This window comes from Cucurbita pepo, chromosome 5 (assembly GCF_057944985.1).
Source record: "Cucurbita pepo subsp. pepo isolate OVF chromosome 5, ASM5794498v1, whole genome shotgun sequence".
Taxonomy (NCBI): Eukaryota; Viridiplantae; Streptophyta; class Magnoliopsida; order Cucurbitales; family Cucurbitaceae; genus Cucurbita; species Cucurbita pepo.
In genome coordinates, this window is record NC_141802.1 from 2,185,089 (window position 1) to 2,212,891 (window position 27,803).

At 37.4% G+C, this 27,803-nt stretch overlaps 2 protein-coding genes and 1 long non-coding RNA gene across 5 annotated transcripts; 2 read left to right on the forward strand and 1 right to left on the reverse strand.

Moving 5' to 3' along the window:
- The first annotated feature begins 677 nt into the window (after window positions 1–677).
- On the forward strand, window positions 678–13,668 carry LOC111795445 (AP-2 complex subunit alpha-1). Its single transcript, XM_023677877.2, has 27 exons — window positions 678–1,153; window positions 2,890–3,021; window positions 3,587–3,712; window positions 5,004–5,066; window positions 5,149–5,246; window positions 5,334–5,541; window positions 5,971–6,042; window positions 6,126–6,218; window positions 6,548–6,649; window positions 6,745–6,842; window positions 8,487–8,568; window positions 8,705–8,793; window positions 9,172–9,277; window positions 9,373–9,438; window positions 9,561–9,667; window positions 9,754–9,858; window positions 9,953–10,073; window positions 10,197–10,379; window positions 10,516–10,746; window positions 11,361–11,441; window positions 11,777–11,941; window positions 12,032–12,118; window positions 12,208–12,333; window positions 12,574–12,654; window positions 12,739–12,810; window positions 12,953–13,032; window positions 13,114–13,668. The coding sequence occupies exons 1-27, from the start codon at window positions 1,022–1,024 to the stop codon at window positions 13,262–13,264; spliced, it is 3,057 nt and encodes a 1,018-aa protein (XP_023533645.2). The 5' UTR covers window positions 678–1,021; the 3' UTR covers window positions 13,265–13,668.
- A 177-nt stretch (window positions 13,669–13,845) lies between these two features.
- On the reverse strand, window positions 13,846–23,558 carry LOC111795444 (DDT domain-containing protein PTM). Of its 2 annotated transcripts, XM_023677876.2 has the most exons (10): window positions 23,387–23,557; window positions 22,301–23,263; window positions 20,748–21,458; window positions 19,381–20,581; window positions 17,201–17,480; window positions 16,950–17,074; window positions 16,321–16,787; window positions 16,200–16,228; window positions 15,339–15,872; window positions 13,846–15,244 (listed from the first exon to the last, which is right to left on the reverse strand). In XM_023677876.2, the coding sequence occupies exons 2-10, from the start codon at window positions 23,131–23,133 to the stop codon at window positions 14,352–14,354; spliced, it is 5,073 nt and encodes a 1,690-aa protein (XP_023533644.2). In that variant the 5' UTR covers window positions 23,134–23,263; window positions 23,387–23,557; the 3' UTR covers window positions 13,846–14,351. The 2 variants fall into 2 exon arrangements, with proteins under 2 accessions (XP_023533644.2, XP_023533643.2); XM_023677875.2 differs by having other exon boundaries at window positions 22,301–23,558.
- Window positions 23,559–23,751: 193 nt separating this feature from the next.
- On the forward strand, window positions 23,752–27,578 carry LOC147792601 (uncharacterized). Of its 2 annotated transcripts, none has more exons than XR_015421015.1 (2): window positions 23,752–23,915; window positions 26,449–27,578. It is a non-coding gene; the product is annotated as an uncharacterized LOC147792601 (long non-coding RNA). The 2 variants fall into 2 exon arrangements; XR_015421016.1 differs by having other exon boundaries at window positions 27,055–27,578.
- Window positions 27,579–27,803: the final 225 nt, after the last annotated feature.

The following is a 27,803-nucleotide window of genomic DNA, read 5'->3' on the forward strand; positions in this document are numbered from 1 at the left end:
AAGAAATGCTTTATTTTGGAGATAGAAAAGGGAAGAGGAAAGAAAAAGAAGCCATTAATGTTTTTATTCATGCAAATGTCTTATATTGTTAACTTTTTAGGTTGATGGGTACAAAAGCTATATCGTTCACATGTAAATTGTAAATTGTAAATATTTAGTTACTCCTTCATAAACGTCAACATTAAATTAATAATAGTTTTTTTTTTTTTTAACTCGGATTGATTGGATGATATTTTAAAACATTAATATAAATCCTTTCAACCCGCCTTCGAAAATTTAAAAATTACCTTTAATTTTTTAAACTTTAAAAATATTTTTATCGTCATTCTTTTTGTGAAAGACACTTTCCATTCAATAATTAATTGTGAGGGGCATGATCAAATTTTAACATTTTCAATTTTGAGATTAAATGTATTTTTATTTTTATTTTTTCGAATTTAGACGTTTTATTGAAATAAATCTTTAATATATATATATATATTTATATAAGTGGACAAATATTTTTTAAATAACATAATTTACGAAAATTATTGAAACAAAACATATTATTTATTTTAGAAAGTATTTTTGTATAATATAGTAATTTCTTATAGATACAGGTTTAACAAAAGTGTAGCGAGAAGGAAGTGAAGAAAGTGTTAAAAATGGAGCAAAATAATAAAATAAATAAAAAACAAATTGACGGGGGATCATTTCTGGTTGAAATTTCAGGCTTTGATGGAGGTAAAATAAAAGTCGTCTCTCTGCTGCCCGCCACTTCCCGTCGACCGCTTTGCCAATTTTCCTCACTCCATCAATCTCTCGATTTTCCTCTTCATTAATACATTTCTCGCTCTTCGTTCTCGATCAAACCGCCGATATTTGAATTGCTTCTCCGTTGTATTGTCTCGATTTTTGAATTGGAGTTCGTCTTCTTTCCAGTAGCTCTGCTGCTTGGTTCCGTCAGATCCGCTGGTGGAGCGCGGGGATCTAGGATAGGGAGCTGAAGAGATTGTGTGTTTCCAGCTGGATCTGAGCGGAGATGGCGTTGTCCGGTATGAGAGGTCTCTCCGTTTTCATTAGCGACATTCGTAATTGCCAGAATAAAGAGCAGGAAAGGCTCCGAGTCGATAAGGAGCTTGGAAATGTCCGCACGAGGTTTAAGAACGAGAAGGTTAGGGCTGACCTTTACTTGCATAATGGTTGTAATTTTGGCCTTCTGTTCCCTATTTTGCGAGTGCTTGCAGTTTTGTTCATAAAAACTGTGGAAATCACGCGATTACCTAATTTTCGGCTTGGTGTTGCGTTTAAATTGTTTCAAGAGAAAATGTAGATATCGAATACATGACGTGATTAATGAGCTGGAAGGAAAAATGTACCGATGGATTCTCTTCCTTTCTTTTTTTTTTTTTTTTTTGTTCCGCGTCATTTAGCTTGCTGCGTAGTATTTCAGGAAGTTCTTTCGATGGTACTTTTACATTGAGTGAATTACGTTTGTTTTCTCAACAAATGATGAAATAGTATTCTCGTTGCAAGCAGTTAATGCATTTTCTGTGGATACAATTACCTTTCCATAAAGGTAAGTGTTAGATTATGTAAACAATATAATCAATCTTATATTATTATATAAGTCGATGAGTCCACAACCATTTACTAAAAAAAATGTCAGTGTATTCAGAATAAAGCAAGGACTCCGAGTCCATTGTGTGTTTGAGGTCCGCACATAGCAAATGATATTGTGTATCTTGAAGTGACTGATTTTGTTTAAGTGGCTTGGGCAGGCCATGGCTCGACAGTGCTTAGCTTTGCAAGATGATCCTTTTTGATTCATTGATTGTTGTTTAACTTGTTAGATGGGAAGGTTTGTTCTAGATGCTTTGTTTACTTGGAAGTACATGATGATAAATGGTTATATTCCATCAATGGCATAGAACATCTCTGAAGGTCTACGTGTGACAGTTGGTTTCATTGAATATGATATTCTATTGGAGTTTATGGAGCCTATCCTCTAATACGGATTATTTGTACTCAACTAATGCTACACTCCAAATTGGTTTGAGTTTAAGTTGTACAAAATATTGTTAAAGAATCATAACTTTTGTCTCTCTTCAGATTAGTGTGTGATGCATGAGATGATTAATTGGTGAATCACCCTTTTGGTCCCCTTTAAGAATGAAACCTTTGGAGGAGACTGCTACAAACTTTATATTGAACTTGCTGCTCCGAGAGGGATTAAGGACATGCTGTACATTTGGTGTGTATGTATATGTGGCAATTACTGAAAAAGGAAAGCCAAAATTGTGTCTGAATTTTTGAAAAACAGTACCCAGTTTGTGAGTGATTTGATAAGAAATGAAAGGAAAGTCTTCCTTGGAGAAGAAAAGTGGTGGAATTTATTCCACTTGGAGTGCTTTGCTTAAGGAATTTTGTAATTGATTTGTGTCAATTTGGAGAGTATTAGAGGTAATTGTTATTGGTGATATATATATATATATATATATATATATATATATATATATATATATATATATATATTTACTCCTTTTGCTGTTTTAGGTTCTTGCCGTTAGTTCTTCTAATGAACTTTGTTAAGGAAAAAAAAAAACTGTGTTGCCAGATTGACACGGAACATAGCTATATGATACTATTGGTATTTGAAGTGATATGTTCAACTACGGAAACAAGTACCTTTGCTCAAAACAATTTAGAGATCCTGTTGAAGGTTTATGAAGCCTTAACAGCCTAAGCACAGTGTGTTAGTATGGGGCTGGAGGGTCAAGCACCTTGAGTTAAATAAAGATAGCATTATAGCAAGCATGGTGTCTCCAACTTTGTGCTTGAATACGTTTTGTAAATATTGACCATATGTTACTAATGTTGACTGTGATTTGTAACAATGGCTTATACCAGGGTCTGACGCCTTATGAGAAGAAAAAGTACGTCTGGAAAATGCTTTACATTTATATGCTTGGCTATGATGTTGATTTTGGTCATATGGAAGCTGTATCTCTTATATCTGCACCAAAATACCCTGAAAAGCAGGCAAGTTTCAGCACCTTTCATGCATTGCTTGTAACATGGTGTACTTAGTTACTTTTATCCTTATTCTCCACTATCCTATGAACACTGGATGCATACAGTTGGAATCTGAATATTAAGTATATCTTTCATCCCTAGGAACATATCCTGTGTTTTTCTTTGATTACTTAAAAGTTTGTTATATTAAATATCGAGATCCTTGGTTCAAAGCCCCTTGGAACCACCTACAGGGTATAGACAACTCACAAGTTTCCTAATGAGCTGGTATATGGTCGATGAGCCATTCTCAGTTTTGAGTTTTTCAATGTAAGAGGTTAAGAGATTTCTTTGAAAAAGAAATTGAATTCATAGATGGGATTTCTTTTTTTAATTTTTTATTTTTACTTCAGGAGTCAAGTTTGGAAACATTTTGTTATACTTGTACCTTGTATGGATCGGAGAGTTATGATATATTTTCATTTTCCTATCATGAATATGTAATTTAAGACTTGGAATAGAGTTTTCTTGATATTGATTAAAAGTTTATTCTTGACTTTAAATTGTTTCAAGTGTGATTTAATAATTGCAGGTTGGCTATATCGTCACATCATGTTTGCTTAATGAGAACCATGATTTCTTGAGGTTAGCGATAAATACTGTGCGCACGGACATTATTGGTCGCAATGAAACTTTCCAATGCCTGGCGCTGACTATGGTATGGCCAGAGTCTTCAATTAATTTAACTCCAATTTTTTTCTTTTACCTACAGACTATATACACACACACACACACACACACACATATGATGCTTAGGTCCGTCATTAGAAAAGTATCCAGCTGCAGAACCTTCGATCAATTTCAATTGCTTCTTCAGACATCATCTTATCTGCATAAATTGTATAATCTTCTTCATTGTTTTTCTATTTCTCAGAACATTATTTTTGCTTCATAGGGGTTTTTTAATATTATTTTTTGGTGAAACTTTCTTATCATACACGCTTTAGCTGCTTAAAGAATTTTTGTGTAAAATAATTTTTCCAGGCAGATATTCTTCTCAAATAGGGTTTAAAAGAAAGTATTGTTGTAGCTTCCATTTGGGTTTTCATTCAATCAGGTGGAGATCTATTGACTAGTGAGTGACCCTTTCTGCTCACGTTACCTGATGGGGACTTGTGTATAAATTATTTATTTATATACATTTTCAATGAAAAACTGATTTTTCATGAGGAAAAAAAAAAAAAAAAAAAAAAAATGAAGCCCAAAGATAAACATAGAACCATCAAGGGACACATGTGTCAGTAAGATCTCTCCTACCTCTAAGCCTCACAAAATAGCTCAAATCCCTATCCTGCCGCAAAAACATCAATTTTTCATGGAAAAGTTAAAGAGAGAAGAAGCTCCATGAACAACTTTCGACTACCCTGAGGATTGACAAGGTTAAAACCAAACACCTCAAGAGAAACAACTCCCTAACAACTCCAACAAAATCACATCTCTATAGGATATGGTCAAGGTTCTATGCTGCCCTCTTGCAAAGAATATAACAAAGTGGTTTGACCAAAGGGGACCACTTGACCAAAATTTGATCCAAGGTGTTAAACTTTTCCGTGCAAAACCTGTCACACGAAAAAACTTAAGCTTCTTGGAAACCTTAATTTGCTACAAAAAAAAAAAAAAAAAAAAAAAGGAGCAACAGAACCACTTGTTGGGAAAAGACTGAGCAGACACTGAAAAAAGAACTGTAAGAAAAACTTTTGGATGGACAAGGACTCCAAAGGCGGGCATCTTCCCAATGGGAATGTTGAGATTACTTATTGCACGAAGGAATTGTGTTTTTCTATGATAGAATTTCTCGAGTTCTGTTTCTCACATCCATTAGCTTCTATTTATTTTCTGGTAGGAACGCAAACTGAGTTTGGATTAATGACAGTATTTTTCTTAGTCATGATAGACAATTTAATTACTCAGAGACTTTGTTGTTCATTTTTACTTATCCATCTCTTTAGGTTGGAAATATTGGGGGGCGAGAGTTTGCAGAGTCATTAGCACCAGATGTCCAAAAATTGCTTGTAAGTAATCAGAGAATATTTCAGTTTTTAACTGATGTTAGAAGATAAACAATGACGTGAAAGAAATTTTATTTTTTTCTAGATTTCAAGCAGCTGTAGACCGCTCGTGAGGAAAAAAGCAGCATTATGTCTACTGCGTTTGTATAGAAAAAATCCTGATGTTGTCAATGTAGATGGCTGGTATTTAATTTCCTTGTACTATTATATTTTTCCTTGTTTTCCTTTTTTTTTCCCTCTCTAATCAGTCAGCATTTAAAAATTATTCAGGGCGGATCGAATGGCGCAACTTTTAGATGAGCGTGATCTTGGTGTTTTAACATCTTCCATGAGCCTTCTTGTTGCTCTTGTATCGAACGATCATGACTCCTACTGGAGTTGTCTTCCAAAGTGTGTTAAAATTCTGAAGCATCTTGCTAGGAACCAGGATATTCCACAAGAATACACATATTATGGTATCCCATCTCCCTGGCTTCAGGTTTGTAGTGTTCTGCTACTAAATTTCTGACGAAAGGATACTATACTGGCAAGTTTTTTAGATGGTTTATATATTTGAGTGAATGTATCTTACGTGCTGTAAACTGGTGCTGATTTCTTGCTGTGAAAAATCACCCTATCCTGGCATTATCAGAAAAATACTTCAAGGTCCATTTTTTACAGATCTTTTGATGTATTTTTTGTAGGTTGAATTGTGAGTTAGTTTTGATATGGATACCATTCCTCAGACAAATATCATGTACTGGAATGTTATCAAACCATAGTGTTAACCTCATGAGATCTTATGAGTTTTCATCATTTTTCATTTCCAAATTATGAAAGTTCATTCTGTAAAGTTTCTTGATTTAGGAAATTTGCATGAGAAAATTGTTTCAATTTGTATGAGTTCACTTACTTTTACTCTGTTTAGGTAAAAACCATGAGAGCTCTTCAGTACTTTCCAACTATTGAAGATCCAACTACCCGAAGGTCATTGTTTGAGGTTGGTTTGTATCTAAGATAGTGTCTCTGATTTTGTAATTCCTTAAGGGAGTTCATTCATCTAAATGTGGGGTGTGCTTCCAGGTCTTACAAAGGATTTTAATGGGAACAGATGTTGTGAAGAATGTCAATAAGAACAATGCATCACATGCTGTTCTGTTCGAAGCCCTTGCTCTTGTATGTTGGCAATTTTTATCTACAACGTTATTCTTTTTAGATAAATAGATGTATAAATTAGCATTTTGATTTATATTTGCTTTTTATGAATGTTATTACAAACTTGCTATTTGTAGTTAAATGGGAGGCTGTGCATTGGTCATACTGCCTATTCTCTATGTCATATTGATGCTTTTAGAATTTCAGCCCTATTTTTTGCATTAAGTTTCGTTCTAATAGTGTAAACTGTCGAGAACGCATGACTGATTAAATAAAAATATTTTTTTTTAAAAAAAGGATCATATGTTTACTTGTTTGTTGTTTGTTGCATTTAAACGTTTCTGTCATAGGTAATGCATCTTGATGCTGAAAAAGAGATGATGTCTCAGTGTGTTGCTCTTCTTGGAAAGTTTATTGCAGTTCGTGAGCCAAATATCCGATATCTTGGCTTGGTAAGTTATGGTGTACCTTATCATCTTATGTTAACTGACGATTGATTGATGAGAATCAGGATGGAATAACTTTGATATTACGTTTTCTCGTGCAGGAGAATATGACTCGGATGTTGATGGTGACAGATGTTCAAGATATTATCAAAAGACATCAGGCTCAGATCATAACATCATTAAAGGATCCTGATATTAGGTAAGTAATAATCTGTAATAGTTTAGTACCTTGTTTGGAGTACCAAACTTCAGTGTAGGTTCTATTTGTTTATACAATATTTCATCTAGTACTGATTCTTCTGTAATTGTTTTTATTTATGGGTTTGTGTCCATTATTAACTTGTTCTTCTTGGTGAAGAACTTCGAAATTTGAGATATGTTGCCATAGAAATAGAAGAGTAACACAGCTTTTGGTGGTCAATACCTCGGTTTGTCCCTGATCAATCTGCATCGAGTCAAAAAAGAAAGGAAAGAAAAACAGATTTATTTATCTATGGACTGGAAAAGGAATTCTTGGCACGAGAATTCTTTAATTCCTTTTATATGTGCTTATTGGTGATATACCGAGTTAGTTGACCAACTCATGAAGTTGGGAGAGGCCTGTTGGAATACTTTAGAATTGGAAGGGATGAAGTGTACTTACTCGCATTTAATTTTCAAATGGCCCATTTTTAATTTGTAAAATGACTTGGGAACAAATGCAAATGGTTTTAGAATTTGAAAATATTTGATCTCATGTCAAGACAGATTTAATTTGGAGAAATCCTTGGTTTATGGCATTTGTATAGAAATGGACAGAGTCAATGAACTCATATCAAGATAGATTTCATTTGCAAATGGCCCTTTTTTAATTGTAAAATGACTTGGGAACAAACTCAAATGGTTTTAGAATTTGAAAATATTTGAGCTCATATCAAGACAGATTTAATTTGGAGAAATCCTTGGTTTATGGCATTAGTATAGAAGTAGACAGAGTCAATGAGGTTGTTGACATGTTGAATCCATTGATGTACATCCCTATGCCTCTAGGTGATGATTCCAAAAAACTTCGGAAACCAACTGAAGAGAGAGACATGGAAAAACTTTTTGTTTACCCAAGGGTGTTGTCTTACATTGACTTCTGGGGTTTTATCTATTTTAGTGCTTCATATCTTCTTAAAGTTCTCCAAGAGTGCCAGCACTGAACATTGAAAGGAAAATGAGAATTTTCAGGTGGGAGTCGAAACTATTTATGGTGGATAGTTTGTCTCTAAGGAATTGAGACCTGCTAAAAGAGTGCAAAAATCGGTCTTGGTTACTCTGTGGTCATAAATTATTCATAATGGGAGGAAAATGTTTTGTGGATGAATGCAGTAGGGAAAGTGAGTTTATGGTTGGTAGGAACGCTTGTCTGTTAAATGATAAGGAAAGAGTATGTGATGAAAGGATATGCATTATTGTTGATGTTCAGTTCATCAACTAAGATTATTTCCTTAAAAAAATGGTATAACCATATCCAGTATCCATCTTTTAAAAAACACGAGTGAAGTCCCATATTCCTATTTAGACATCCCAAAAACAAACAGTTCTTTGTTTGTAAATTTTTTCTTTAAAGAAATAAGTAAAACATCTGTATTCTATCTTGGCGAATTTCATTAACATAAAATGAAGGTTTTGCTTCAGATCTTATGTCTTGTCCATTCATTTGATTTTAATGTCTAAGAATTTATTGTTTATAGATTTTATGGTCTTGGCTATATCTCATTTAAATATGGGAGCGCTAGAAGATGTTTACTGGTAATTTGATTTTCAAATGCAAGTGAGATACTGGGCAAGGTTTTATTTTATATATCTATATTTTCAGTATCCGGAGGCGTGCTCTTGATTTGCTTTATGGTATGTGTGACGTTTCAAATGCAAAGGACATAGTTGAAGAGTTATTACAGGTATTCTTCATGCTGGATGTCTATAATATTCTATATTTACTTGATAGGTAGTCTCATTTAGTGCTTTCGAGTTACCAAAATCATTTCCATCTTTTATTGGAAAATAGCCTTGCTACTCACTTACATTTGCTGCCAGTACCTCAGCACAGCAGAATTTGCAATGCGTGAGGAATTGTCTCTTAAAGCTGCAATTCTTGCAGAGAAGTTTGCTCCTGATTTGTCTTGGTAAGTTTGTGCCTGATCTGATCGGTAAACCATGTAGAAAGAACCAAATCCATATTAATCACTGAGCAGGGCTATATTGAAAGGGAAGGATGATCTTTCCCAATTTGATGTCTCGACAGTTCTCAAGCTTTGTTTTTTAAGAGACTTGATGAACATGGCGTAGTTTTGTTCTTTCTTAACCTTTTGGATTTCCACTCTTCTCAATTTGTAGAAAAAAGATGCTTACAGTTATAATAGATAATTATTGTGTGCATATATTTTTTTAAAAATAAGATAATAAAGATAATTGTAAATGTGAGGTTCTCCATCCCTTTATTGTTTTATAGTTTTCGTTACTTATTATTTGTCCTTAGTATTTTTTGCTGATCTGTGTTTCAGGTATGTGGATGTGATTCTACAATTGATCGACAAGGCTGGAGATTTTGTTAGTGACGACATATGGTTCCGTGTTGTGCAGTTTGTTACAAACAATGAAGACCTGCAGGTACCTAATCATCTGCTTCCCATTTTACACTTTGTTTCCGTAATATAGTCATTGGGTTTTATATCATTGGATGGCGACTTCATGCATTTAATCAGTCTTACGCAGCAATAAAAGCGAGAGAATATCTTGATAAACCTGCTATACATGAGACGATGGTGAAGGTGTGTTGATATTTGTTATTATTATTATTATTATTATTATTATGATTATTGTTTGTAAGAACAATAAACCTCTCCCTAGCGACTTCAACTTAGATGTGGTTCATTTGTCATAAATGTAACAGGTCAGTGCATATCTTCTTGGAGAATTTGGTCATCTTTTGGCCCGAAGACCAGGTTATAGTGCAAAGGAGTTATTTAAAATAATACATGAAAAGCTTCCAACTGTTTCGTAAGTGCTTCTAAATTGTACTTTATAAGTAATTTTCCTTTAACAAACTATTGCTTTCTGTATTGAAATGTCCACTTTGTTTACAGAACATCTACCATTCCGATTCTTCTGTCAACATATGCTAAAATCCTAATGCACACTCAACCCCCGGATCAGGAACTGCAAAATCAGATTTGGGGAATATTTAACAAGTGAGACTTGCTTGTGCATTCTTTAAACTAACACTTTCGTTTATTTGCACTTGCAGTAAATTTAAATTTTCTAATAGAAATTTGTTTTACTCAGATACGAGAGTTGCATCGATGTTGAGATACAACAACGTGCTGTTGAATATTTAGCTCTGAGCAAGAAAGGTGCAGCTCTGGTGGATATATTGGCGGAAATGCCAAAGTTTCCTGAGAGACAAGTGCGTATTATTCCTTTGAACTGTCTGATTAGATGCACTTTTCTGTGATGGATAGTATTGATTACTCAGTAACCTTTGATCAGTTGAAGGTTCTTAATATTATCTCTAATTTCCATATTTCAGTCAGCTTTGATCAAGAAGGCCGAGGACACTGAAGCTGACACTGCAGAACAAAGTGCCATTAAGTTGCGTGCTCAACAACAATCATCAAATGCCTTGGTCTTAACTGATCAACGTCCTGTTAATGGAACACCCTCTTCCAACCAGCTTACTCTGGTGAAGCTGCCAACAATCAGCAGTTATCCGGTTTGTTTCTTTCTGTCTTTTAAAAGTTTTCAGAGCATCACTATTGCACTCCTTTTATCTCTTGACCCTATTAATGGGAACTGTTTCTTGTTATGGTCTAAGCTGAAATTTACTTTGTTTACAAACCTAATGGCAGGATTCAACTGACCAAGAATTGTCCCAGACCAATGGGACTCTAAACAAAGTAGATTCTAGCTTCCCTGCACCTGATCTCCTTGGAGATCTCTTGGGTCCACTGGCTATCGAAGGTCCTCCGAGTTTTACTGCCCCTGCTTCGCAAAATATGACGGCTGAAGTGGATGGGTTTCCAAATGCAGTTGAGGCTGGAGCTATTGTCCCAGTTGGAGAACAGGCAAATTCAGTTCAGGTAATATTTTTCTTCAAATTGAGAAACAAACTCAAGGAAGCCAAGCCAAAAAAGAAAATTCAATGCAATATTTATTATTATTATTATTATTATTTGATAGGAAACTTAGGTATAATTTATCGAAGTAACACAAAAAAAGCGAAAGGGAAAGACCTGAGAGACTATGGAAAATTCCTATCTGTAAAAGAGAAGTAAATTCAATAAAGTTCTATCAATGGTATCCTGATAGGAAGCCACAAATATTTATGTTTTCATTTCTTTATGTTAAGTCATATCTACTTCCGATATCTATTGTTTGATTCTTATCAATAGAATGTTTCGATGCTTACTGCACGTGCCAATACTATTTCTGATACTTGCAGCAGTTTAAGATATATGACTAGTCTGATGATTCTTAACAATTGGGGAACTTTTCTTTTGTAGATCTTTGGGCGGGGGTTTCCTCTACCCTCAGCCCTTAGTTTTGGTTCTTTTTGAGAATATACACCTATCTATTTCTTATTTTTTTTAAAAAGTAGATATATGTCTGGTTTGATTGCATATCGGCTACTAAGCTGTGGATTACTCGGGGTTGTGACTATCTATATTCCTATATATGTATTATATTTTTGCAGCCGATAGGAAATATATCTGAAAGGTTCCTTGCTTTGTGCATGAAAGATAGTGGTGTGCTGTACGAAGATCCCTATATTCAGGTACCTTTACCCTGTATTCTCATCGCATCTTTTTTGTGCTCTCGTTTTCCTTCTTTAGAAGAAACCCTTGGGTTGTCTGTTTAAACTTCAAAGGTTGCTTAAAACATTGTACTTCAGATTTTTTTCTTCAAAATCGACTTTTTTTTAATCTTAGTTTGTGAATGATTATACAATGACCTTAAACATTACATGCCACTTGATTGTAATTCTTTAAATCTTTTCTAAACTGTTTCAGAGAACTGTCAAATACATGCGGTTGGTTTATCTCAGCTTTATTTTCTTATTTTAAAGCTTGAGACTTGCTAGCTTATTGCTTTATCATTAAATCCTCACAGATCGGCATTAAAGCGGAGTGGCGAGCCCACCTGGGACGACTTGTTCTTTTCCTTGGAAACAAAAATACTTCACCCCTTGTCTCTGTCAAGGCTACCATATTGCCTCCTTCAAATTTAAAGATGGAATTGTCATTAGTACCTGAGACTATTCCTCCCCGTGCACAGGTAAAAACAAGCAGTTTAGTTTTTATTTGTTTGTGGTTATCCGGAGGCCATTACCTTTCTTCACATCAGATATTCTCTTTGATTGGATAGGTACAATGCCCACTTGAAATCATTAATCTACATCCAAGCAGAGATGTGGCTGTTCTCGATTTCTCTTACAAGTTCGGAAATGACCTGGTAAATACTTCTTGTTTTAAGTATTTTGGATTCCTCTTCTCATTGGCTGCATCAGCCAGAATAACTCATGTATATATTGTTCTTTGTAGGTAAATGTGAAGCTTCGCCTTCCGGCTGTCTTCAATAAATTTCTTCAGCCTATATCCATATCCGCAGAGGAGTTTTTCCCTCAGTGGAGATCGCTCTCGGGGCCCCCATTAAAGCTTCAAGAAGTGGTTAGGCTTTTTGGCTTTAAATCTAAATATGAGAAAAAATTTCCAAATGTTTTACTTGATGACTCGATTGGTAATTAGCCGCTTCTTTCGGTGTTGACAAAAAGCTCATTGAAGAACACTATGAGGAAGTTTTGGAGAATCGAAACATAAATACCAGTTTGACTCGAAGTTTTATCGTACAAATGACTATTTAGCCATGTAACTAACATTTGTGGTATCTTATTGCCATTTACCGTGCAGGTTAGAGGTGTAAAACCCCTTCTACTGTTAGAGATGGCGAATTTATTCAACAGTCTACGGTTGATGGTTTGTCCAGGACTTGTAAGTAGTCGCCCGCTTTTTGAAAGGAGTCGTGCTTTTAGATTGTACAAAATTCACCTTTTCTTTTTCCTATTTGTTGTTTAGGACCCAAATCCAAATAATCTTGTTGCGAGCACAACATTCTACTCGGAAAGTACACAAGCTATGCTCTGCCTGGTAAGGAATATTTCTCCTTTCTTATATTTGAACTGTTTTCATGGGTTAAGTTTCATGAAACAGCGTCTAGAGAAATGAGGTTCACATATGGAGTGATATGAAATTAACCCAGTTCTCATGATCCGCGTTATCTGTTATTCAGGTTAGAATTGAAACTGATCCAGCAGACAGAACCCAATTGCGAATGACAGTTGCCTCAGGGGATCCAACAGTAACTTTCGAGTACGTGCTTCAGTCTCTGCTGTTGTTCAGTTAGCTCTTAATTTGTGCGATGTAGCCATATTTCTGAGATTTTGTCTACAGGTTGAAGGAGTTTATCAAGGAACAGTTGATAAGCATACCTGCTCCCCAACCGCCCACCCCGCCATCTGCAGCACCACCAGTAGGTCATCCCACGGTTACCACACCACCAGCATTCACAGATCCTGGGGCAATGCTGGCAGGTTTGCTCTAGGACAAGGCAATTCATCAGAAGATTTCATTCAGTATACATTTGTAAAACATGATTATACACCCGGCCTACCCTGATCAGGGGGATCTTAAGGCAAATGAGCGACACCATGATGCAAGGGCTTGCGGAGTTTTAGCGTGATCGGCACAGCATTTAAGTTAATCACTGGGGTTGGTTGGAGTTTTTTTATTTTTAATTTTTTTGCCAAAAAGTAAAGGTGAGATTTGTTTTATTTTCCCCTTTTTATTGCTTCTTGCTGGGGGTGGGGAGTTGGTGAGGGTTTGGTCTTTCCCAGTTCATGGGATGACCTCTGTAGTGTATTATTTGACGTGTAAGATTTTGCGTTTGGGACTCAAACTGTATCCATCCACAGTTTCAACTCCAACACGTTGAAATTTTTTTGTCCATTCATCCGTTAATCGTTTGTATGAATCTTGTTGTACAGATTGGGTTTCATGATTTTGCTTAGATTAGTGAACGCCACAACTGCATCAAGGGCGTAATGTTCATAGTCAATAATCGTACAAATAAATCTTATCTTATCAAATATTTGTGCAAGATTTCATGATTGATAAAGGCTGCAATTATGAGTGAAAGCTTTTGATATTACCAAGCCTTGAATTGAAAGTGGTCGGCCGTCACAATTTTTACAGACAAATTCAATCATCAGATAAGCGCATAAAACCGTGCTTATCTCACTAGATAAATAGCTGATTCTGGTATTCCCAAAAAATGAGTCAGGGATGAAAATTGGTTAGACGACTTAGATTTGGGAGATTTGAAAAATGTAGAGAACTAGCCATTTCTAGTAGAATTCTAAAGCTCAATGTCGAGCCCTTGTAACCGTCGTCTCCGAGCGCAGAACTTCCATGAACAGCCTGATGAGTGGAAACAGAGGCGTGGGAGCCTGCGTACCTGAGAATCTACAACAGTCCAGCTCAACAAGAACAGGTTCCTAAGTATGTACGTAGATTTACAAGCATGCTTCTTTGATGTTGTAGCTTGTTCAATTGGCAGCTTCTTGCCTAATGGAACCCCGGAATCAGAAGCACAAAAACACAAACCTCCGAAGATGATCGATACTGCAATTTTACTGCCACTCCCGGCATCGGCCACAAGACCACTTCTCCTCCGTAGACACCGCATCATCCCAGGGCGAACAATGACTGTGTATTTGTAGTCCACATACTTGGCAAACGAGATCGGGGACAGGCTCCAAATTTGTACAGATTTGACAGTTCACAACAGCAGGTTCAGCAGGTTCTAGTTGCTCACTGAAGCCTTGATTGGGAATATCAATATCTACAATTGGAAAGGAATCGTCCACATCTCCCGAGGCATCATCAGGCGCTAGTAATTCGGTAAAAGAGAAGTAGGTCTGAGGTCCAAAATCCATGTCGTCGTAATTAAAGCTGTCAAAGTCGAACGCAACCCCCTCCTCCTCGAAACCTAGACCAGAATTGTCCCATTCTGAAAATGATGAAGATTTCTCTACTGGCTGTAAGAGTGTATCTGTTTCATGCTGGATAGGGATGGATGATTGAGAATGCGGCAGATAATTCTGGGAAAACCCATCTTCATCATCTTCCGGTTTTGTCTGCCTTCTGACGGGTAGCTTCTGTGGTGCTGCTTGTCCACCTGCTGCTGCGTTCCAGTCATCATCTAATCCAGAATTGGGCTCTGCAATTAGCTCAACTCTTGAAAGAGAGAAAATGAAAGGATTTACTTCTTCCTTGGGCAACAAAGAACTACTTGTCTCAAGCTTCTTAGAATCAGAAATGGTCAAATCATCACATTCCACCCCTGAATTTTCTTGTTTCGATGACTTCGGACGTGCTTTCTTCCCCCCATCTTGTTTCTCGGGTTTGGGATCCATGTAAGGACATTCAGGCGATTTAATCCTACGACATCTACAACACTTGTAGCCCACCACATCAAATATTTTTGATTCCTCAAGTGCAACAGCTTCAGCATGGTACCAATCTGGAAGTATCCCAAGATATACAAAGGATATGAAGCATGACAACCAAAAAAGAAAAAGAAAAAACAGGCACCAAACATAAAAAATAAAACTTACTTTTGCAAGTCTCACAGCAGATGTACATTAAATCGGACCTGTATGGCTTACTACATAAGTGGCATACGGGTTCCATGTGATGTAATTCTCGGCCGCCCTTTAAAAGAAGATAATTGTGCCTGAAATTAGCACCCGTATCTTCACAATTCTTCTTCTTCCATATAATACCCCAGGAACAATTCCTCCTCTTGCTCTTTGGAGCTGCACTAGATGTGGGAGTAACTTGTTTCTTCTCAGATTGATTGTCCAGCTTATTTAAAGGAGTTGCTTGTTTTTTCTCAGATCGAGGTTCCAACTTGTTTACAGGAGTAGCTGACGGCTGGTTGGAGTCTTTAGGCCTTGCACCCTTACGTAAAGTTGACGAACTTCGATGTTCTTTACCTTGCGAAGGTAATGGACTAGTTGGTGATTCGGTACTGTTTCCACTGCGATTAAGAGCTTTGAGATGGCAACACTGCTTGCATGTGATTGGACATGCAACATCCTCGGTACCAGAAATGGTTAATCTCACAGTACAGTTAACGTGACAATAGCCTGATCAAGGTAATAATAAGTACATGAGCTCTAGATTTACTTGTATGGAGCCTTTCAAGCTAAAAGCTAAAACTGTTGGAGCATGTTGGAATGAACCCAAACGATAATTAAAAATTTCGGGAGAAGAATTATAATTAGAAAACGACTGGAACCATGTAAACCCAATTCGTAGCTATCGGTATAACAAATTTAACCTTAATGAAGCAACTAATTCAAACTTAAAATGAACATCTAAAAGATCGATTTCAGTGTCTTTTCAGCATTAGGCATGATAAATTGCATGTGAACTAAAACTTATAAAAAAGATCATCACAAAGTAGATGATACCTTGGCAAGAACTGCACTTTACCGCATTCCTGCAGATTACAGAAGAAATAAAATTTATCAACTATAAAGCAACTTGGTACAGATTCTAAGAGTAAATTCAGTATAGGTGAAGATAATTTACCTAATAAGCACTTCCATTCGACATGAAGAACATGATAACAAGCCCATGTTGTCTCTTCTACATGTGAGATAGAAAAATATATCTCTCTGGTAGGATTTCAACCGTCTTCTTCGAGATTGGTACATAAGATTTGGGTATACCTTGGGTGATGAAAAATTAACTTGAATAGAACCTTCTTCGTACTCTTTGACCAGATATAATGGGATGCAATTCTCCAAAAACCAATATGCAACGCTTCCATCTTGCTTCTGTTCTATTTCAATGGCATTCTTCATAACACGGGAAGGAAGATGTTTCTGGCTCCCAAAGGCAACTCCATATGCAATTTTATTTTCCACAACTTTCTTATCACTTATTCTTGCATTTCGAAAAATGGAAGCTTCAGTCTCTTGACCTTTCATATCCTGAAGGGTTTGTTCTGGACGAACCAGATCACTCCATCTCAAATGAAAGTCCAAGTTCCTCAACTAAGACAAATTCAAATTTCCAAGAGTTAGTTGGAACAAACGTTCTTTTTCCTTTTTGGAAAAGAATTAGGGGGAAAAATTAAATTATCTCCGTTATCCAATTAAGATATGAATGAGAGGGTGGGGAATGCAGTAACTAGAATATGGGTAACAAAAACTAACCTGAAGGGCAAGCTGTGATACGTTCTTACTTGCTTCAACAGCAGCTCTCCACACAAGCTGTCTGCTCCTTCTTGGAATCTCAGAACCATCAGTGTAGTGTATACCAGAAATCTTCCTTAAGCCACCTAATAGATTTACTTACGGTATCAAATTTACCAGACTCGATTTTCCTCAGGTTAGAGAGGAAACAAAAGAAAGTATCTATAAGCTTCATATGCATAAATAAAGAAATGAAGTTGTTTATTCATTACCTTGGCGAGCTGCTTTAGCAACAATACATCGAGGCAATGCTGCTCTCTGGAATACAAGTTTCGAAATTCCTCCTCGAAACCATAAAAAATTTGCATCGGATCGTTCATGAGAAGGATCTTCAGATACAGACTGCTTCCTTCTCCTCCCAGGTCCACGTTTCTGAACTGTTGTACCAAAAGCACCGGGAGCATTTTGAATCATTGAGGTTTCTAAAAACCAATCATCTACCAGCTTAAACCAGTTACTTGAAAGAGCAATAGAGCGAATGTTTTCTTCAAGCTGCAAATAAATTTCAGTTCATAAATAAGAATTATATACTTCAGACTAAAAAAAGTGATTTCTGGAACTGACATTCATCAAAGGATAAGCAAGCAGAACTTATGTCGGTACAAGGGAAAGTGAAATATGTTGCATCTCAGAAAATCTCGTTACACCCTTTTCACCCACCCACATGTGTGCAAAAAAAAAAAAAAAAAAAAAAACAACGACAACAACAATAACAATGAACATAGGGGAAAAAATGCAGGGGGAAGAAATCAACCTATACCTGTGTTATATTACCCTTAAAAAGGCGAAAACCACTGATATTCAATTCAATGACTATAAAGAGTAAAAACAACAATAACAATGAACATAGGGAAAAAAATGCAGGGGGAAGAAATCAACCTATACCTGTGTTATATTACCCTTAAAAAGGCGAAACCCACTGATATTCAATTCAATGACTATAAAGAGTAAATTGGAATCAGGTCAACCTGCTAAACTCGCATATGATACAACTATCTCAAAGTACTACCAGGAACTCAGACTAATAGAACAGCAATCATCAAAGCCAAAAAAAGTCCACTGATTAAAAAAAATGAATAAACAATGATGTATAGAGGCTCATTAAGGGGGATAAAGTTTTCTGCTGTCGTGCTGTTGGCACATCCAGGGGGAGCTAATTTTACTATTTTTACATACCAAATTAATTATAATTGTACATCTAGCATAAAATAATTGCAAACAGATCTATCAGAAACCACAATAGATGTATGGCGCTCATATGATAGCAAAATTTCATAACCCACAAAAAGGATCACGATCCATCAACTACCAAAGCCGCTATCCACCTTTCACAAACAGATGATATATGGTCTTGTGATTCTATTTGGGCCGACCACTGTCCAAAGAAAATTAATTTTTTCTTGTGGGAACAATCAAAGCTGAGGCATCAACACCTACAACATGTTGCAGCACCACCTACCCTCCATGGTCTCATCCCCTCATTGGTGTGTTCTCTGAAACCAAGGAGAATCACAAAGTCATCTACTCTACACATGCCCTTCTGCCTACAGGTTTTGGAGTATCATCTTCTCATCCCCTAATTGGGTAGTGGCTCTGCCTTTGGATCCCTTATGATCTATTTCTCTTGTACTGGAGGGGCATCCTTTCAAAAAGGGGAAGAGGTTTCTTTTGATGAATATCAACAAGGTCTTTAGGATTGAGAGGAACTAGCGTATATTTGTTGACAAATAACAATCTTTTTATCGCTTTTTTGATCATATTAGTTTTCTAGCTATTTCTTTATCATTCTTATAGCTTTGCTACAGTTTTAGTCAATTAGAGAAGTCTTTCCTTAGGTTGGGGCTTCATACACCAATAAAATTGTTTCTTGAGAGGGATCATGATAAAACTCAACTTTATTTATTCACAAAAAGGGGTATATCTTTTGCAAAATATAAGAGAGTTGTCCCCACCCTGCAGCATCTACTTTCACGACTGACAAAAACATACCCTCATAAACAATCTTCACTTCTAAAATATAATCACACACACAACTCCATTTACCTACAGCCACATTAACAACTTCAGCCAAGTAAAAGACCAACCCATGAAGTAAAATAAATAAAGAAATAAGCAGTGTTGACCCCATACCCCACCCACCCCCTAATAAAATTTCCGGTTAGTAAACCGATCCTCCTTCCTCCCCCTCCAAACAAACATGCGAAGTAGCTTCATGATAAAAAATAAATAAATAAATAAAACACGAGGATTGCAAGAAACATACTAATCTCTATCTCTCGAATTAAAAACTACCGAAGTGCACACACATATAGTGGCGCATCACTCCCACTAAAAGATGGAAAAAGAAAATTAACTACGAGAGTAAAATAGGCTAGGAAACATTACAACTTACTTCAAGCAAGAGAAATTTTATTAAACTGCAACTCAAAGCTGATTCTAATTGATGACGCCATTGTTTTCTATAGCTCGCATTCAAGAATGTACCACCAACAAGACCCCTTAAACTCTCCTCCATATACAGAATGTACACTGCTATGCAAGATAGATTGCCTTCTCCGTTCTTCCCAAGACGAAGGCTTGAAAGGATTTTCATAGCACCTCTGGTAGCAGTCAGTGCAGCATGATTCAACAAACATCCTTTCTTGCTTAACACAGCAGCTCTACATGACAGACACCAACCACACCTCTCCCTTGGTACCTCCATGAGCTTCTTGTCAAATGTTGGCCAGAAGAAGCGTGAGGCTGATAGTGAAAATGCCTTTGCTTGCAATAAAGCATATGCAGAAGTGGAACTACTTCGCTTATTATCAGATGCATGGGTTCCCGAAACCCGAGTTTCTTCTGATGACAAAACATCCAGTTTATGAGCAGCCGATGCAGCAAATTCGCCATGCACATAGTGATTTACATATCCCTGAGGCTTATATTGGGATCCCATGTAAGCACAACGAATAGTTGACTTGATATCATCCTTCACATTTCTTCCACCCAAAAGACTACCATTTTGACTTTGACGAGACAAATTCAATGAAATAGAGGCATTGCCATTCCCAGTATGGCTAAAATTTTTGTTCCCTGAAGCCCTTGAAAGATCTGTTGTACTGGAAATATCAACCATATCTGAGCAAGCTAAGTCAGTTGTATTCTCTAGCCTGCTAACTGAACAATTAGAAGTAAGAGAGTGGACAACAAAACCATTAACTTGATGAGCAGGCGGGTCCCGTGAAGTTTCCCCATGCAAGGTACCCAAGTATGAAACCACCTTATTGTCGTCTTCAATTTTGCAAGTAGCTAAGTCTTTTCTATCCTCAACCACATCATGCTTCTCCTTATGTTCTTCCTCACCAACTGGAAGTGATTGAGCATAGAAGTTGGGGTCTTTCCTCAAAGTTACAGGAAGTATATCCATTCCACTAGTTTCAGGAAGAACTAGGAGATTTTCTGGGATGTTCCAGTATTGCATAATGGCCTTACAGATGCCATAATATATAGCAATATATTGAGAGGATGAACAAAGAACATGAAGTACATTCAGAATATCATTTTGATTATAATATTTGACACATGGTTCAGAGCTGATCGAAGTCTTGAGCCTGCAATTACCAAATAAATAGAGGTCAGGAAAGATCTGACAACAAAATTAAATAGCATGAAATCAAAATTTAAAACATAAGCAAAAAGCATGAGAGATCCAGAGACAAATTTGAGGGTCAGATGCATAGAGCTTAAAAGAAGCCTAAATAAAATGTTGTAACATACACCACCAAGTGGTTGCAACTACCCAAGAAAATGTGCTCATGTGGATCAATGCCAAAAATTTCTGCTCCTCTGAGTAATGATCCCTTTGTTATAGCTGGCTCTGTCTTATTTATACTGCATTCGGGACAATACCATGGTCCTTGAGGTATAAGTATCTTCATCATGCCTATGCATCTCAAATGGTAAGCTGATGGGCACCCATCACAACAAAGCAAACTCCCGTCCATCCCACAGAGTCGACACTCATCGCTGTTTCTATTTGCATCAACAACAGAGGCATCCAGGTCACCATTAGTACCACATTTTGTACCCAAAAAATTCTGGTCTGTATAAGACTTCATCCCATGATTCTCTACTATAATCTCTATAGCTTCCCCATCCTTGCAAGCTGAAGTTTTGGGGTATCTGGGATGCACCCTTCTAGGTCCATTTTCAGACAGACACGTTGCTCCAGCATCATACTCCAATCCAACTTCAGATATTTCCCGCACGTCAATTTCTGCTCTAAGCTCTCCAGATTTTAATACTTCATCACAAAGAATTTGTAGAACCATAAGCTTTCGACCAGCAGGAATGGAGTAATACTCATTACTTAAAGCATGTTTGTAAAATCCATTCCATTCCAGCCCCTTTGCACATCCCATAACAGTTAAATACTGGACCAAATAAACCGGCCAAGTAAGTGAATCTAGCAAGCTCCAGTTGAAGTGCCTGCAGAACATTGTTGTAAAATGAATTAGAATATTCACGATTAAAATTTAATATAAACCATTTCCACATTTTGCAAATTTAATATTCACGATTAAAATTTAAAGAACCTAAGTTGTGTGTGAGTGTGTGCGAGTGCAAGCACGCCGCTGAACTAAGTATAACAGAAAATTAAGAATACAGCAACTCTCACACTTCAGTACTAACATCCTACTGCCAACATTCATTCAAATTAAGTTCATGACCAATAGACTATCAAATCAGAAAACGTGCATGTATTTAGTTCCAACTAACAATAAAGAGGTCAAAGGATTCAGGTTAGGAACTACTTTATAACACATATCTGACACTGCAAACCATAGGATCCTCATTCAAACCAATTTGAGTCAGTGACCACTAGACCATCAAATCGCTTACTATTGAGAGCCATCAAAGTCTCCCTAGTTTGCAGTGAAAAAAATCCCTTATCGCACACCTCTAGATACAAATAAATCAAGGGTCTGAGTGCCATGTTTATAGGAGAGATAAGTCAGTCACTGGATCTAGTCACAACCCCCCAAAAAAGTAAAAAATAAGCAAGAATAACAGTTGGTGGAGATCTAACGGTAAGTAAAACTATAAATTAAGAAAATCAAATGCACACTCCCATTTACACTCATAACATGTTAAAACTTTGTAGGGTTTCGGAACATGAAGACTGAAGAAGTAACTTCATTCATCATAAATTAGAGAGGAAATTCGAAGTAGCATTTCCAATATCAACAGTCCAAGTAGAAAGACATTATAACGAACCACAATATTTGATATTAACATTCATTAAGAGAAGAAAGGCAGGAAGAAAATACCTCAAGCATTTTGTTGCAATTTCTAGGCCATCTGAAGAAAGAATTTCAAGATGCCCGCGTAAGGCACACATCAAAGCAACATGAATAGAGTCCAATAATGTGTTCGGTACACCACAATTAAGTGATCCCACAAAGTCATCCAAACTAAATGGAAACAGAAATAGGCGGAAACTAAATGATCGCAGAAAACCATACACAGATAAAAGATGTGAAACGTGCTGCTCTTGGATCCCAATGGTTCCAGAAGATGGTGGAAGCTGTGGAGGAGGGATAAGTAGACTTTCATCTTCAAATTCAAAATCCCGGTCCAGAACAGATTCAGATGAATCACTGGAAGAATCAACATCAACTTCTACTTCTCCATCGTCATTTTCAATTATATGCTCACTGCTTAACTTACTGGATACAGATGCTTCAACCGGATCCACTTTTTCAGTGATGTCTGTGGTGTTCTTTCCCGTCACATTTGTATTCTTCGCACTAAACCTAACTGCTAACTCATCCAAACGCTTCTTTCTCTTATTCAAACCATCGTCAGGATAAGGATCGTCAATTAACAACCCCCGAATTTCCCTACTCTCTAAATCCTCATTATCGCCATCCTCGTAAACTACTCTGTATAGTCCTTCCTCGTAATACACAACTTTTCCAAGATACTTTCCACTGCCCTTGAACTCTTTCAGCAGATATCGTCCCAGTAAAGCCACGGGGCGCGACACGAGGGTCCGCTTGCATGATTCCAGACCCGATTTCGCTTCATCGGTACCATCCTCAAGTTCATTGTTCCTCCTTTTCCTTGGTCTACCCCTCGATCTAACTACCGGAGGTTCCATTGAAGTATCGACACAAAAGAAAACCCGAAACCTAAATCCAGACACTGTTCAGAGCAATATCTAGGGTTTCAAAACTGTCTAACTGAAATATTGCCTTGGAGAGGCATTCAAACCTAGGGACGAAGAAGTCCTGCAAAACATTGAACAAAATCAAAATCAATGAAGGAACAATAAATGCCTTGTGCAGATTCGAGAAGTTCCAATAGTCGAGGCATGAATTCAGAGTTTCAATCCGAAAAAGAAGATACACGACATTAGCTAGAGTGATGCCTTGTGACCAAGCGATAAAGCACGGAGAGCAAAGTTGCTAGGGTTTCATAACCGCCATTGATAATGGCTCTGAGACCTCTCAAGAGGAGAGAGAGAGAGAGAGAGAAAGAGAAAGGGAGGTAAGGAGACCACCCAGAAGGTGTAAATTACACATCTAACCCGCTTTCCTTTCAACGAGTTGGCGCGTTTAAACGAGTCATGACTCGAAATTATCAAATTCATAAATTAAATATAAATATATTTTTTAATTTTATATTTTATATAATGCTCACTTTTTACCTTTTTGCCATTTCTTTTTTTTCAAATTTACCAAACTGCCCATAAATATAATAAATGTCCTAATTTTTTTTTATTTTTCCATAATTTTTCATTTAAGAAATATTTTTATAGGTTTTTCTTTGAAATTTAGGTGCCGATCATTCTACAGAGCTGATGAACGCGTTGCCGCGCTTCTACACAGAGGGCGGGGAGCAGAGCCGTCAATTCCTCGGTGCTGATGTACCTCATCAATGGTAAATAGTTCTGTAAAGCTTTCCAAATATGCAGTTTGAATTTATTGTAGATATTCAATCTCCGAAGATCCTGCGTTGATTAGTGTAGTTATAGAATCTTGTGAGGATTCCCCACTGTATTTTAATGGCGTAGGAAGCTTGAGCCATTTTTTACACTTTGATTTCCATTTGAAGGTTAGTGCCAGGTCCATGAATCCTGATTGATATCCTTACTGAGGGATTTTTCTGATAATCTCCAAGTTTTGGTTCCCCATTGACTATCTGGTTTTAGTAGATCAGAGAAAGGGGTGGTTCTCAGTTAGAGGGGTGATAGGCTTGCATGTTGAAATCCTTTCTGTGAGATCTCATAATCTACCTTCACACCTTTACAAAGAATACTTCGTTTTCCTCCCCAATCGATTTGGGATCTCACAATCTATACCCTTTGGGGCCAACGTCCTTGTTGGCACTTGGGATCGCATGATCCACCCCCTTCGTAGCCCAGCGTCTACGCTGGCACACTGCCCGATGTCCACCCACTCGTTTCTTTCTCCAATCGATGTGGGACCTCACAATCCACCACCTCTTTGGAGCCCAGCCTCCTCCCCAACCGATGTGCGATCTCACAATCCATCTCCTTTCGGGCCAGCGTCCTTGTTGGCACTCGTTCCTCTCTTCAATTGATGTGGGATCTCACGATCTACCCCCCTTCGTAGCCCAACGTCTTTGTTAGCACACCGTCCAGTGTCCACCCACTCGTTTCTCTCTCCAATCAATGTGGGACCTCACAATTCACCACCCCTTCGAGAGCCAGCCTCTTTGTTGGCACTCGTTCCTCTCTCCAATGGATGTGGGATCTCACAATCCACCACCCCTTTTGGGGCCCAACGTCCTTGCTGGCACTCGTTCCTCTCTCCAATGGATGTGGGATTTCACGATCCACCCCCTTTCGTAGCCCAGCGTCCTCACTGGCACACCGCCTGGTGTCTGGCTCTGATACCATTTGTAACCGCCCAAGTCCACTGCCAGCAGATATTGTCCTCTTTAGGTTTTTCCTTTCGGGCTTCCCCTCAAGGTTTTTAAAAAATGCGTCTGCTAGGGAAAAGTTCCCACACCCCTATAAAGAATATTTTGTTCTCCTCTCCAACAAATGTGGGATAAACATTTTAACACTTTCAGATCTTTCATTTACTCTTTACGTGTGTTTCCTTTTTTTTATTTCTTTTAATTCTGTTCACGATTAATTTTGGCCAATTTATTTCTTTTAATTCTAAAAACTATGTTATGTTTAATTTATCGTTTTGAATTGAATATATAATTTCATGACTTTATTTTAAAAGTACTTATTAACTTCGGCATATATGATCAAAACATGCATGGAGTGACATTGCCCTCATCCTTCTGAGAGCTAGTTCTCGCCCCCAAATAAAACTCTGCCAAAAGTAGGATGACTCATTGATTAATTCCTTCTTTAACTGATGAATTTGGCTAATATATTGCTGGAAGTAGTTTGGATGCCATGAGGCGTGAGTTGTCATTAATGGCCCTCATTATATCATAACAAAATTTATTTGGGAGCTTGAAACAACTCATTGCTTAAGTAGGAATGATTTATCAGCAACTATGAGATCCCATATTGGTTGGAGAGGAGAGCAACTATGAGATCCTATATTGGTTGGAGAGGAGAGGAGAGGAGAACAAAGCATTTCTTATAAGGGTGTAGAAACCTCTCTCTAGCGGACGCGTTTTAAAACTTTAAGGAGAAACCCTTGAAGAAAAAGCCCAAAGATGACAATATTTGCTAGCGGTAGGCTTGGGCTGTTACAAATGGTATCAAAGCCAGACACCGGGCAGTGTGCCAGCAAGAACGTTGGGCCCCCAAGGGGGGTAGACTGTGAGATCCCATAACGGTTGGAGAGGAGAACGAAGTATTTCTTATAAGAGTGTAGAAACTTCTCCTTAGCATACGCGTTTTAAAACCTTGAGGAAAGCCCTTGAAGGGAAAGCCCAAAGAGGATAATATCTACTAGCAGTGAGCTTGAGCTGTTACAACAACACTGTTTATCGACATCTTTATCGAGTTCTTCTTTTTGTTCTCTACCATGTTTCCACTTCAATTTTGCTGTGTGGTATATGCTTCCATGCTTCCTTCCGTCATACCTTACCCGAATTAAGGGCACAATACCAATTGGAAATTCTGTCAACCATGGTCTCTTCGTCGGATTGTGGTCTTAACTATGCTATTCATTGCCAAATCCCCACTTTTTTGTGGCATGATAACTTTTTATACTCTCAAGGAATTTTTTTAGGCCAGTTTCTTGTTTGTTGCTGCATTTTGTCTAAAAATAGTTACTCTCCCCCATTGACTTCTGCTGCAAAATTTTATTTGGTCTTTGCCAAGTTCGTTGTTTTTTTATAATTTTTATTGAATTCTAATATATATGTATATGTTTGCATGATTGAATTGCTTCTGCGAAAATTACTGTTCCTACTGTTGTCAAGTAGTGCCTGCTGTTTTGGCTGATGTTCATTTTCTTTGTTGGTGAAAACTTAGTTTGGCAAGTAAATGTGTGAGATCTAATATCGGTTGGAGATGGCAACGGAGCATTCCTTATATGGGTGTGGAAACCTCTCCCTAGCAAATGCGATTTAAACCGTGAGGCTGATGGCAATACGTAACGAGTTAAAGCGGACAATATTTGCTAGCGGTGGACTTGGACTGTTACAAATAGTATCATTAGAGCTAGACACCTGGCAGTGTGCTAGCGAGAACGCTGACCCCCAAGGGAGTGGATTGTGAGATCTCACATCGGTTGGAGGGGGCAACGAATCATTCTTTATAGGGTGTGGAAACTTCTCCGTAGTAGACATGTTTTAAAACCGTGAGGCTGACGACGATACGTAACAGACCAAAATGGACAATATCTACCAACGGTGGACTTGGGTTGTTACAAAATCTTTGTGCTTCTACTTTGGAAACCTAGAAATCCTGAAACTAAGATGAATATTCAAACTTTTTGTTACAAAATCTATTCCCATGTTTCTCTGGTTGAAGATGTCGGTCAGGTTGTGGATGTTCTTACAGTTGTCTTCTAGTATCTGGCCCAAGCCCTGTAATACGAGATCTCTCATAAATTTTGCAAATTTTGTTTTGGTCTAGGACAATATCGGCTAGCGGTGGGTTTGGGCCTTTATAAATGGTATCAGAGCCAGACACGGGGCGTTGTGTAAGCGAGGGGGCTGAACCCTGAAAGGGCAGTGTGTCAGAAAAGACGATTAGCTCCAAAGGGGGATGGATTGGAGGATCCCAATCGATTGAGGTAGGAAATGAGTGCCAGTGAGACCGCTGAGTCCCAAATGGGGGTGGATTATGAGATCTCACATCGGTTGAGGAGAACAAAGCATTCTTTATAAGGGTATGAAAACCTCTCCCTAACAAACGCATTTTAAAAACGTTGAGTGTTTGATATTGTAAGAATAACTTTCTTTTATATACTTTTAACGTCACGTTTTTTTTATTTATATTCATGATTGTATACATTTTTTGGGATGTGATAGACTTGTATCCATATAAGTTTATGAGTTAGGGTGGTTGTGTAGTGTATAGGAGAACAAAGCATTCTTTACAGTTGTTTATATGCTTCTCTTTTACTTCATACTTAAGTTAGCTACTAGATGGTTTCATCCGTCGTTCCCTTTTATATCTAAATCGATAGAACTTGCTCATGAACTCCAATTGTCTCAAGAGAAACTTTAAAGGGAACTAACTACTAGATGGATAGGTTTTATCTGTCATTCCCCGTTATTCCTAAATAAATAGATTTTGCTCACAGGCTCCAATTATCCACTTTAAAGGGAACTAGCCACTCGATGGTTCCATCCTTCGTTCCTCTTTATATCTAAATCGAT